This window comes from Phyllopteryx taeniolatus, chromosome 15 (assembly GCF_024500385.1).
Source record: "Phyllopteryx taeniolatus isolate TA_2022b chromosome 15, UOR_Ptae_1.2, whole genome shotgun sequence".
Classification (NCBI taxonomy): domain Eukaryota; kingdom Metazoa; phylum Chordata; class Actinopteri; order Syngnathiformes; family Syngnathidae; genus Phyllopteryx; species Phyllopteryx taeniolatus.
Window position 1 is genome coordinate 7,469,188 of NC_084516.1, and position 13,787 is coordinate 7,482,974.

Genomic DNA, 13,787 nt, shown 5'->3' on the forward strand with positions numbered 1-13,787 from the left:
CGTGGCTGTAACAAAGAATATAACATAATTGAATGAATGTCAATGATAAACTTTAACGCTACATTTCTGCAGAAAAGGGAAACATGCACATCACAGTGATTTTTCATTAAATATTAAGTTTGGCCTGCAATGTTGTCCCAATTTTTTATTGGGACTGTGAGTTTGATACCCCTGATTTAAAGGATAAGCGTCTTTCTTAGATTGTGCTGATGCCACTTAATCTGTACAATGAGGTGGAAAATGAACGCAAAGCAGCAGGACTGTCGAATATATTATATTTACACCTCGCAATGATGGAAATGCTGTGTCAGCATCATTTTAAAGAAGGTGCAAGGAATTTCTATTTTATTTTATTTGTGGCAACAACTTTGCCACTAAGCATAATTTTGTTTCCACTCTTAACCATACATAAGTAAACTATATAAAAAGCCCTTCATTTAAACTGCTCGTTACACAAATTCCAATTGTTTTAGTTTAAATTCGAGCGAGACACCACCAAAAAACTCAAATTCCCAGAAAGCCTTGAAGAAGAAAATGTTGCGGAAGCAGTTTGTTTTAAAACCAGCGTAGGCCGCCAGAGCACAGCGAGGCGGAGTTGATCGTACAATCTGATCATATATATATTTTTGACGCATAAATGTGAATCAGAAATTTAATTCCTCCGATGTTTTGGCTAAGTGTATGATGTTTATGACGTATATTCATGTAAAGTGCAAGGTTTTTAAGATAAATTGATTTAATCACGTGCCTGATCCGTTACGGCTTTCCTGCTTCCAACGATTTTACAGTCACGTCATGTGCGCCAGCTGCGCGAGCGCCTTCACACAGCGATTCAACTCTTCACGAGAGCTGACTTCATCGTGACGTTATTTAAAAAAAACACACAGGTTAGCCTAACTTGTCATCTCACTTTCACTTTTTGTAACGTTAGAAAACCTTTAAGTGTTGGATACACAAGCGTGTGTGTTGTCTGTCGTGTTCATTGGACGTTGGGAAAAGTCGCTCGTCGCGGCAACTGTCCTACAGATAACATTTGTGTGTCACTTTGGACTTTGTACTATTTGTGTTTTAGATAAATGTAAGTGATTTACCCGGTGGCACACGCAAAAACAAGTTAGCTTTGTTTTTAGCCGTGGTGCGTTCACTGCACCGCGGACACCTCTGGTTATGCGAATGAAAAACCAACATCTTTCTGTTAAAGGTGACATACAGTGGTTCCTCGATTTACGAGTTTTAATTCATTACGTGACCAAGCTCTTAAGTCATGTTACCAACGTGTCAAATCAATTTTCCCCATTAAAATTAATTTAAAAGCCATTCATCTGTTGGAAACTGCAAAACACCACATTTTTGTTGCGTGCCTTTTAAAAATAGCATTGCATTGTATCATAAAATTAATAACTTTAATTTTGACTTTGCAACACAAAGATAACTCGGCAGTCTATGGAAAGAAATCTTTCCGTTATCCCAAAGGTTTGAAAACCCTGAGCCTTCGACATTGGTGTGGCCTCTACGAGCCATTTTATGTGGCCCACAAAAGGCCTTCCACAGTTTTTCCAAAACTAGCCATAACAATGCAATGTCAATTACGTAATATGATTGGCCATTTTTAGGGTTCTCCCACAGAAGCTATTAGGTAAGTGTAGTTGCCTCACGCTGTAGCCATACGGCTGGTCGTTAAACAAACACAGTGCAGCTCAGCTTCTGGTTAGTGATGATGTCACACCATCGAAGAAAGAAGGGTCCAACCAGACCGCACTGATGTCATTTCTTAAGATGCTCATTCAATTGCAACAGGATGTCTGGGGATTGCGACGATATGCTGTGATGTAGCAACTGTATGCTCGAGTTAATTAAATTATTTTGGTCTTACAGCCCTGCAGCAGCAGTTCTTGAACATTTACAATCGCTATTCAAACTTTAACAAATGCAATAATATGTATATTTATTTCTTTTTTTTAGTGTTTTCAGCATGGCGCTGGCCGGGGTACGAGTGGTCGAGCTTGCGGGCCTTGCTCCCGCGCCGTTCTGCGGGATGATCCTGGCCGACTTCGGCGCCAAGGTGATTCGCGTCGACCGCACAAAGGCCGGAGCCTCGATGGACACGCAAGGTCGCGGCAAACGCTCAGTGGCCATCAACCTGAAGACTTCCGAGGGCGTCGCCCTGTTCCGGAAACTCTGCGCCCACTCTGATGTCGTCCTGGAGCCCTACCGCAAAGGTAGGACCATGAGAATCTATACTAAGAAAGCGTACATATTGCAAACCCCCATTTATCATGTGGGAAATGTTCCAGACCCACCCACAAGCAATAGGCGCTGCAATGAGGACCATATCATATATACATATATCTATTTTTTTTTAGTTTTAGTTTTACCCCTCTCACAAGACAGCATTATGGTAAGTATGTATACTTTAAAATCCCATCAAATACGATTGCTAAAGAAAAACTGATATAGCAGGGGTGTGAATGATGAACAGCGATGTAGCTGGGGAAAATTCTATTGGAAAAAAGTAGAAATCATCTATCTTGTGGTCTCATAGGTGTGATGGAGAAACTCGGTCTTGGTCCACAGGGACTGCTAAAGGAAAATCCTGGTCTGGTGTACGCACGCCTGACGGGATACGGACAAAGTGGAATGTACGCCACGGCGCCCGGACATGACATCAACTACCTGGCCATGTCAGGTACGAACAAACAAAGGATTGAGATACGGTCCACGGATTTGCATCATTTACTGTTGTAGTACATAGGTCACATTTTTTTATTTTTATTTATTTTTTTTTTCTGGTTTGCTCTGTTGTTATACAATACAGGCAGTGCTATTTTTCTTGCTTACAAGTGCATAACAAAAGCAATTGTGGTGGTTTTTTTAGAGGCTGGAATTGATTAATGGCATTTTAATTCATACAAAAGAAGGGGATTGATTTGATATATGACTAAATTATGTTACGAGCTTGGTCCAACAAATTCAACTTGTAAGTCAAGGTACTGTTTTTTTTAAATTATTATTCTACCTCAACTGGAAATAAATTGTAACACGCTACTAACATTGTTTAATTACACCCCCATACACGTCAGCCCTGAATGCAGTTGAGGATAAAGGTGGAAGTACAGAACTGTATATCGATCAGTGTGCTTGTTTTCAACCTCTTTCAAGGCTTTTTGTAATTTTTTGCAGTGTGACTGCCATGCAGACAGACAAAAGAGGTGCTGGGCAAAGAGCCCTTCAAAACTTTACCTTCACATTAGAGAAAAGAGCTTTGTGGGTGGACGTATTACCCTTTCTTCAGTCGTACCAGTATCGACGTGTTGCAGTTAGTTTCTTGCACTGTGTGGATCGAACAAATTATTAAAGGTCCGATACCACACACACACACACACACACACACATATATATATATATATATAAAATCTTTGATGTCCTTTATCAAGACAATAACCAGGATGCCCTTTTTCAAGCTTTTCTAGTTTGTCCAAAACTCAAGGTCCCCTTGAGCAAGGGTCGGAGTCGAATTGAATTTCCGCTTGAGGGATTATAATGGGATAAATAAAAAATTTAACTATCAGTGATTTGTGATTCTCTACTATGTTTATTGTAGGTAAAATAATGTGATGATATTGAATTAAGACTTATTACACATTCAAGATGTATTTCAGTTATCGTGAAATCATATTGTGATAATGTGCTATATTGTAGATAAAATTCAGTGATGATGATATCATATTCTGCATTCCCGCTTTGTGTGTTTGTCTGTTCTATTGCCGCTAACAGGGCTTTTATCCCGTCTGGGTCGCAGCAGAGAGAAGCCGTACGCGCCGCTGAACCTCTTAGCAGACTTCGCGGGCGGAGGGCTAACATGTGCCCTTGGCATCATCCTGGCATTGCTGGAGCGGACAAAGTCGGGGAAAGGGCAGATCATTGACGCTAGCATGGTAAGCAACAGAGTTGAATTTGTTGGGGATTTTATGTAAGGTTCTTACTGGAGCCACACAGGAAACGATGTCAATTCTCGGTTTGTGCCAATGATTTGCAGCGATGTGTCACTGGTTCTACAAAGATCGAAAATAAGATATAGAAGATAATATCTTGTTTAAAGTAAAATCTAAACACAAATCTAGCTTTCTAATCACAGTACAGTGGTACCTCGACTTATGAGTCCAATTCGTTCTGTGACTGAGCTTGTAGTTCAGTATACTCGTATGCAAAATTGTGAGTAAGACCCAGGATGCTGGGCTGAATTTCTGGCATTCTCTGGCACCATCTAGCGCTGGCGTATCTGAATCTCGCTCGTACCATCATCCAAGACTTGTTTCTAAAATAAAGTTAAAAAGAGTTTCAATTGAGCTGTGGTCATCAGTAAAAAAAAAAAAAAGTGTTGGATCTAAAATTGAACCTTGGGGAACACCACAATCCAACATGTGACCTCCTGACAAGGAATCTTCACCCATGATGACACAAAATTCTGGCAGTGAGGTAGGATTTAAACCAGTAAAAAAACAAAATAAAAGGCTGCACTCAGATCTACTAAGACGAGGAAAATAAGTTTTCTCATGTCCAAATTAATTCTAATATTGTTTAAAACTTTGATCAGTGCTGTCTATGTACTGTGATTTGTCTAAAAAAAACAATTAACAGGTTTCATGCAAATTGCTAGTATTCAGAAAATCATTGAACTGGTTAAAAGAAAAGCAAACTCTCACTCCGGTCTGGTCTCTAAGTTAACTATTTATTAACCATAACTACAGCAGCACACATTATTCAGCCAGTAGCTGACTGCAGACACTGAGCATACCGCATACGAGCGAACATATTTGATTGACAGGTAAAAGGCTGTCTCCAGCGTCTTCAGCAGACACGTCCACACAGTTCTGCAGCTCGAGGGAGAGCCCTATGTTTCATGATTTCATAACCTTACTATACATACATCGTGATTTTATTTTTTATTTTTTTTATTCATTCAAATTTGACAGGCTTTTTAAAAACACTTCTATGTGTTAAATTTACAAGACATCTTTTTGGCCACTTTGCTTCATCTTTGACTTAAAACACACCTTATACATTAATTAGCCCAAAAGGCAATTTTAGGAGGAAAAAAATGCTTTGCGAATTATGGAAAAAAAAAGTCTAACTTTCATGCGACACTTTATTCAATAATTGTCAGAAAATACCCATACTTTTCACATTTACATTTTTTTCGAGATATGTGTTAAAAGTGCTGTTTTAACAAAACTCCAATCGGAAAACTGTTTAATTTAAATTTGTACTACAGTTAAGATCTTAAAAAGTGATAATACTGTACATAAAATCTTCACGTCGTCACCCTCCCCACTTACCTGCACGCCTTCACCCTTTCATTGTTTTGTTCTTTTAATTTTTTTTCCAACAACTGACTTCTTTTTACATGTTTTGACAGTCAAGAATGTTAAAATGTCGTCAATATTGTCTGTACATTTCAGGGTTCAATAATGCCAACAGTCTGACCCCAGAACAGATTATAGTTCACAGAAATGCAAACAAATTGGAGTTGTTTCCCAACCTTTATTGAGCCAATCCACATGTTTTACATTAGAAAAAAATCTCACAGCACATGAGCACACCACCAAACAAAAATGTCACAAACTGTGGATACACTGGTTAATTATGCACCTTCTGCCATATAGTATATAGACTATATATAGTTTAAATTTTGCTGCCTGTTACTATACATGGCTGACATAGATAGTTGAACAAAGACATTATTTGTGGAATAATTTCCGGACCAATTAAGTGCAATTGGATAATTTTTCTTGGCACACCTTATGAGCACATATGACACCCTACTGTGCCACAGCACTCGAGTTGGGGTCCTACTAATTTGGTTAGTTAAATAAAGGTTAAGTACAAGTCTTTGATGTTCTTTTTCTTCGACATGTCCATTTCAGACCTTGAAAGCAGCAGTTTATTGGCAACAAAAACAACTTTTCTGCCCATTGGGCTGTGTCAGACATTGCACTGTGTAAATGAAAAGCCCTGACATAACATGTCATTTTCCCCTGGACGATGCACTCAAGGAGCTTGCGACGGCGACAACAGTGTTTTAATAGTGTCAGAGACGAGTGATGCCTGATGTCTATCTCATGGAGCATGGGCGTGTTGTGTCTATCAGGTTGCAATCAAAAGGCACGTCAACACAGGATTTTAACATGTGTATGGCGAGTAACATCACTAGTCAGATTCAAAAGGGAGGCTGCGATGTAGCCTTTTTCACTATATACATTTTTATTTGTGCCCCGTTCTCATGATTGTAGTGGTCTATTAATTTAATGAATTCAATGTTGTCCGCCGTGTGGGTCTTTTTTAGTTGCTGTGTGGGTTCCTATTTTCACAATATAGTAAACCCCCTCGATTCATAGAAGACAGCGACGAGCACTGCCGTTAAAAGTGAACAAACATAAGTAATTGACGCCCCACCATAAAAATGTTTAAAAAAAAATAAAAATTGCCTTTATAAATAGTTTAAACCGTAAATGCACCACAAACTATGATCCCAAAACGGGCAGTGTAGTATCATTTCAAACGAATTTTACAACATTATCTGTAAAAATAGATGATGATGTGATTTTGAAAAAATGCACTAGAAGTGTGTGTGTACATGCACATGCAGTGAAGACTCTCATAACTTCCACTAACAACCCATGCTAAACTTAGCTGCTCCCTGACATACTAAAATCTTACTCTCTCAATCGAGTATGAGAGGTATCACTTCAACAATACTTCCTTGACAGCAATTACAACTTTTCTATTAGCCAGGGCTTTGGTGGCATTTTGTGGAATTTTAAGGTATTACAGAAAGAGCACAAAAATACCAGAATAGGTGAGTGATCAGTTTTTTTAAGTAATTGTTTCATATTTCTGTCCTAGAAGTGTTTTGCATACAAATATTAACATGTAATCATGAGTTTTGTTAGCATAGCTTAGTGATGGACTACAGCACGGTCCAGGTCCAACTTGTGTGCAGATTTGGCCACAAGTCCCACCCAGACGCTCACACGCGAACTAACTGGACAACCCGATTCCAGCTCCTGAAGTCACTCTCTAAGTCACTTAAAGGCACACATTCAACACATGAATACTACTGTACGTACAGTAATTGCGCTCTATAAAACCTGTTTATTTCTTTACATTGTATTTTAATATGTTGTGTTTTTATACAAGTGCCGTTTTTCTTTATTGAAAACACAAAACATTTTTGGGGATGTGGAACGAATTAAGGGATACAACAAGATAAAAAGATACATGAATGCACACAACATTGTGGAACGACCAGGTGCCAAATTGGCGTCGCCACATCATGTAAAATCAACTTAATAGTGCAAACATTTACAATTGCTCTTTCCAGGTGGAAGGAGTTGCCTACATGGGCTCATTCGTGTGGAAATCTCGCAGCATCGGCATGTGGGATCGTCCTCGTGGGGAAAACATGTTGGACAGCGGCGCGCCTTTCTATGACACGTACCGGACGGCCGACAACAAGCATGTGGCTGTGGGCGCCGTTGAACCGCAGTTCTACAAGCAACTGCTTCAAGGTTTGTGGAAATATATTTACCTGTGCTCTTAAATGACGATGTCATGTGTCATCAGCAGCTTGCTATAGAGAGACAGGATGTGTCACAGAAAGTTAGATATTGTAAGTGAATGTCCTTCATGGATCAAAAGACTATAGTTAATATTGCCATTCAGCTCCTTGTTTCAGTACACCAAGTTGTGCAAGAAGTACTCAAATATTGAACTGTGGGATAAGTGCATTCAAAAGTTTAGTTTAAGTTTACAAATTCTGTTCACCTGTAAAGTTAATCTTATAGTGCATTTTAGGTTTATTCTGAAATTCCACCCAAAATCCCAACATTCTCGTGTAATGTGTAGTATATACTGTAATTTCCACCCATCCATTTTCCATACTGCTTATCCTCACTTAGGGTCGCGGGCATGCTGGAGCCTATCCCAGCCTACTGTGGGCGAAAGGCGGGGTACACCCTGAAATGGTTGCTAGCCACTCACAGGGCACATAGAAACAAACAACCATTCGCGCACACATTCATACCTATCTGCAATTTTGAGTTTTCAATTAACCTACCAAGCAAGCATGTTTTTGGGATGTGGGAGAAAACCGGAGTACCTGGAGAAAATCCACGCAGGCATTGGGAGAACATGAAAACTCCACACAGGCGAGGCCGGTTTGACCTCGGGTCCTCAGAACTATGAGGCAGAAGTGCTAACCAGTCGTCCACTGTGCCGCCTACTGTAATTTCTTAAAGGTTGAATTGGTTGGATGCAGACCAACATTGTTTGGAGTAAAAACGTTGTTTGACATGGCCAAAGATTTAATTGTCTGTTTGTTGGTACAGCTAAATCCAGTTCATTTTATTTATTTATTTTATAATTATTTGATTTGTAATATTATAGCAAATGTTATTACTAATTAAAAAGTGCTATTTCCTTTTATGGATTTAAAACACCTTTTTCAGTCATATTTTATGTAACTTTTGAACCACTTTGTGGCGCTCATTACTGCCACCCTACAATACAACACTGGAAAATGATCGCTTATTCCATATAATGGTGAACTCCCACATATTGGCATTTTGGCATTTATTTTAACCTAATCCCCATTATTTGCTTAAAAAAACTCCCCTATTTGCTGTTTTTGTGGCATCTTGGTCCCAAGGAAATATGCTCAAGTGATTGAGATTTGTCCAGTTAAAAGTAGTGCTTTGCCACCATATTGTGGCATCTTAGTGCCAAGAAACTACAGTATATTGAAGTGAGTTGAGGCGCTTCATTAGTTAAAAGTATTACTTTGCCGTTGTCTTGTGATATTTAAAAGCAGTTTTAAACCTTTATAGGGGGGCTCGATTATGCTTGGATTTTCACTGTTCGCGCCATGACTTGATCCACCGCAAATATCCGAGGAACACTCAGGGGTACTGAAATACAAATCTTACAGGGCCACAAGATTTTATTTTTTTTCTTCAAAGAGTCAAAAAGATCCATTCATTGACATCGGTCAGCCCACATGCAATAATGCTGTAATAGTCAAAACAATGTCCTTTTCTTTTAAAACAAAAAATGCCAGCTACAATAAAACGTCATCTCAATTTTGTCATAAATAAAAATAAATAGTTGAATAAAACAAAACATGACCATTGTAATGAATCCAAAACAGATATAGCAGGAGTGCGTTGACAACTTTTTTTTTTTTTTTTTTTTTTAATAAATATAAACACAAACATTACTGCCACCTACAGACTGGAGTTGAACATAATTTACCATTACTTAAATCAGTACCTTTGTGTCCCCCACAAGGTTTGGAATTGGAGGAGGACCAGTTACCACCACAGATGAGCTTCTCGGACTGGCCCGACCTCCAGCGGATCTTCTCTGAGCGTTTCGCCTCGAAGACGCAGGCAGACTGGTCGCAAATTTTTGACGGGACGGAGGCCTGTGTGACACCCGTGTTGTCGTTTGACCAGGTGAGCTCGCACCCGCACAATAACGAAAGGGCTTCCTTCGTGAAGGACTCCAGCGGGGAGGAAAGCCCCCGACCGGCCCCCCTTCTCTCTCGGACCCCCGCGGAGGCTTCAGTCAACCCTGGCCCGCTTATCGGAGAACACACAGTGGAGATCCTTGTGGAGTACGGGTACAAAATGTCAGAAATTGACAAGATGCTCACTGCAGGTGTTGTGGAGTGTAATGCTGTCAAGGCAAAATTGTAACAGATACTTTTTATTTTATCCACTGAAAGGAGTAATCAATAGATTTTGGAATCAATCCTCATAATTAAGACTAAGGATAATAATTCATTAGTCCATTCATTGTTAAGGGATCTTTTGATTTGTGGAATTGATTGTATGTTGATCGCGACTTGAAGTAATTGGAGGCAAAATGGGATGCACTACTTTACTGCGATCAGCAATTTTATGTCTAAAGAACGCCATACACATTTAAATTATGAAAAAAAAAACTTTTATTTTATAGGAATAATGTTGGAATTTGTTGAGGATAAAGTAGTAGAAGAAAAATCACATACAAGAAAAAAGTTGAATGTTTTGGGGAAAGTAATTCTGTCAATAATGTGGAATTGATTGTTGATTAGTTGGTGTTTTGAAGTAACTAAGCAGAGGTGCTAGTGATTCAAGTTTGCTGTTTTAAGAAGTGCCCAAAAAAAACTATTTGCACATTTACAAGAAAATGTCAGAATTTGGGGGATCCTAAAATTTATGTTTTTAGTAGTGTATGTATTAAGAAAAAAATATTACGACAATAAAGTTGTTTAAATAAAACATTTGATTTATTGATTGTGCTTATGTGGAATTGATTGATTAGTTTGTGTTTTGAAGTGGGTTTTAGCTAGTTTGGTGTCTAAAGAAGTCCACGTTGAGTAAGAAGAAGAAACAGACACTTGTTGTGCTATTTTCTCAAATAAATAAAAATAGTATTTAAAAAAAAATATATATATATATTGTATTGTTAAATTGATCTTGTCAAATCCTCACTCACATCTGCTTTCTTTTTAAATGACTTTTGAAAAGGGAGAGTGATTTTAACGCAATTTAATAAATGATTTAACCAATGATTCCCAGTGAGGTGAGCTGGTTTATAAAACTCAACCGTGAAAAATATCAATCAATAAATGCCACCGGAAGCTCAGTCGCCTGAGCTACTCGGTGCTCATTGTAAATGTAAGCATTGATCGCCATGGCATTGCAATAGATGCAAAGTGAAGCGTTGTTAATATATTCAATACATCCACGCTTACAAGCAGTGTGATACCAACATACTCTGCGTTGGATCAATTGCTAATATGTAATATAGTTAGGAATGTAAGAGAGAAGGCTAAAAGGGCATCTGTTATTGGCATGCCACTCACTTAAAATTGTGATCGACCAACAGACTGCCTTAAATCAGAATCATCTTTATTTGCCAAGTACGTCCAAAAAAACACACAAGGAATTTGTCTCCGGTAGTTGGAGCCGCTCTAGTACAACAACAGACAGTCAATTGACAGAGAACACTTTTGAAACATACACTGAGCAATAAAGGGTTGCTAGTTATCTGGTAATGCCGGTGCAATTTTTATTTTTATTTTTTTTTGGACAATTGTGCAAAAAGATGCAGAGTCCTCTAGCACTTAGAGCAGTTCGAATGACTAATCTCGCAATAGTCCGGTGCAATGACCATTTTGCAAAGGGCGCCGAGACTTCAAGGAGTGTATGCAATTTAAAGTGACGAGTAGCGCAATAATCTGGGACAATGTTGATTGTGCAAATGTTGCAGATACTCCTCAGTCAGTGTGCAAATGGGGCAGATGCTACTCTGGCATGAGTGACCAGTATTGGTCAACAACAGATATACAAATAGTGCAGCGTGGCGAGACGACTACAGTGAGTGCACGAGTAGTATATAATTGGCCCGACAGAAATGTGACAACAAGTTCAGACAAAAGAAATTGGCAGCATGTTGCAATGGAATTGTAAGTTAGCTGTTTAAGAAGTTGATTGCAAGAGGGAAGAAGCTGTTGGAATGTCTGCTAGTTCTAGTTTGCATTGATCGGTAGCGCCTACCTAAGGAAAGGAGCCGGAAGAGCCGGTGACCGGGATGTGGAAGGTACGAGAGGATTTTGGACGCTCGTCTTGGTTCTGGCAGCCTGCAAGTCCTCAAGGGTGGGTAGGGGTGCACCGACAATCCTTTCAGCAGTTTGTTAGTCCGTTGCAGTCGGAGTTTGTCCTTTTTTGTAGCAGCACCAAACCAGACTGTGATGGGAGAACACAGAACTGATTCGATGACCGCTGTGTAGAACTGCCTCAGCAGCTCCTGTGGCAGGCCGTGCTTTCTCAGTTGAATGTTTTGGAGAAAGTAATTCTGTCAATAATGTGGAATTGATTGTTGATTAGTTGGTGTTTTGAAGTAACTATGCAGAGGTACAAGTGATTCTTGGTTGACTAAATGTCAAATGCATTACAATGTACAGCACAGTGACTCAATAGATGGTACAGTGAATCTACAAAACCCCTCCGCACAATTGCCCATAAATTACTTGTCAATGACATCAACAACATCCATTTATGTTATTGGCTCTAGTTACACCGCATGGTTCCAAGTGACGCAATTTTCATTGGGAAATCATCATGGCCTCATAAATAGGAATAACTGGCATGGAATCAAATTGGAATCAGTCCTCTTGCAAATGTGGATGAAAATCTGATGCATATCGGATAGGTGTTAACGCGAGTGGAGCCTAAAATAGATCAGATACACCCTGTCGTTGCCATAGAAATACAGTGTCCACCTGATTATATGCGTTTTGTTTTTGGAGCCTATTGTCCATCATTTTCTTTAAAAAAAGAAATAAAAGAAAAAATGACAATTTGCTGTTTTTTGGGCTCATTCTGAAATATTCTTAGATGCCACAAGTTGCTGTCAAAGCCCACTCTAATGCAAAAGTAATGCTTTGGCACTATTCTGTGACAAATTGCTGCCAAGGGAACAACAGGGGTTGCATTCTGATTGGAGATACCAGGCTTTCAAGTTTTTTTTTTTTTCAAGATTTCTTGCTTTGACATGCAAGCACAAATTTGAAAGATGAGCCCTGTATGGTGGATCAACTTCACAACAATCAGAAGTTTGGCAAATAGTGACCAATTGACTAAAAAAAAGAGACTTCAAGCTGTCTAATGTCACTCCCAGTTGAAGTTTACCGTCAAACATACAACAAAGAATTACATGTGTTATTTAAAGCAAAAACATGACTTTGCCTTCTCGTCCGCTGGTTTAACTTCGTCCAATTGTTACTGAATTTGTCCCTTGTGTGCTACACAGATGGGTGGCACTACATTGAGATGATTGATGACTTGGTCTCAGAGCTGTACAGTACGTTGTGCTTTTGACAGATCCTCCGGGGATAGAGACGGTATTCAACACCCTTGCTCTGTAACAATGCGGACATCAAGTTGTCATCCAGGCTTTGTTGTCCGGGAGGGTTTTGTCGAGTGGGTGGTATGGTAGGGGGAGGTGAGCACACATGTCAGGATACAGCTGCCACGCTGAGCTGACAGCTTGCTGGAAAATGTAATGTTGCTGTTTGTGTGAGCAATGTGTTTCTTTTTTATGTTTTTGCACTTATGTATATCAATTAGGAATGTTAAAGTAATTTGATGACTCACCATAAAACATGAAAAGAACAGAAGGTCTTCCATTTTGAGTTGAAGCGCTGATTTCCAGGTGTCATTTATCCATCCATCATTTTCTACACCACTTATCCTCACTAGGATCACAGGCGTGCTGGAGCCTATCCCCGCTAACTGCGGGCAGGAGGCGGGGTACACCCTGAACTGGTTGCTTGCCAATTGCAGGGCACATTTAAACAAACAACCATTCACACTCACATTCACACCTACGGACAATTTAGAGTCTTAAATTAACCTACCATGTATGTTTTTGGGATGTGGGAGGAAACAGGAGTACCCGGAGAAGACCCACACAGGCATGGGGAGAACATGCAAACTCCACACAGGCGAGGCCGGATTTGAACCCCGGTCCTCAGAACTAAGAGGTAGATGTGCTAACCAGTCGCTCACCATGCCACCTAGTTGTCATTCAAACACAGATAATATGTACAGTGGTCACTTGACATACGATTGCTCCAATTTATGAATTTTACGAGTTGCCCCTGGGTAGATATCACGCTGCCTCGTTGCGCTTTTTTTGCAGCTCCAATCAGCGGAGAAGGTCGTAATGTTAAGCTAACG

The 13,787-nt window shown here is 39.6% G+C and overlaps 1 protein-coding gene across 1 annotated transcript; it reads left to right on the plus strand.

The window, feature by feature from the left end:
• The first annotated feature begins 573 nt into the window (after positions 1-573).
• On the plus strand, positions 574-10,337 carry amacr (alpha-methylacyl-CoA racemase). The gene is made up of 6 exons (XM_061747635.1): positions 574-887; positions 1,963-2,219; positions 2,543-2,686; positions 3,775-3,935; positions 7,382-7,568; positions 9,346-10,337. The coding sequence occupies exons 2-6, from the start codon at positions 1,973-1,975 to the stop codon at positions 9,753-9,755; spliced, it is 1,149 nt and encodes a 382-aa protein (XP_061603619.1). The 5' UTR covers positions 574-887; positions 1,963-1,972; the 3' UTR covers positions 9,756-10,337.
• The last annotated feature ends 3,450 nt before the right edge of the window (positions 10,338-13,787 follow it).

Excerpts from the sequence above, each read along its gene's own strand:
- amacr (XM_061747635.1), top strand. The coding sequence starts at position 1,973 with ATGGCGCTGGCCGGGGTACGAGTGGTCGAGCTTGCGGGCCTTGCTCCC. Across the intron at positions 2,220-2,542 it reads CCTGGAGCCCTACCGCAAAG|GTGTGATGGAGAAACTCGGT; the intron begins GTAGGACCATGA and ends GTGGTCTCATAG. Across the intron at positions 3,936-7,381 it reads AGATCATTGACGCTAGCATG|GTGGAAGGAGTTGCCTACAT; the intron begins GTAAGCAACAGA and ends TGCTCTTTCCAG.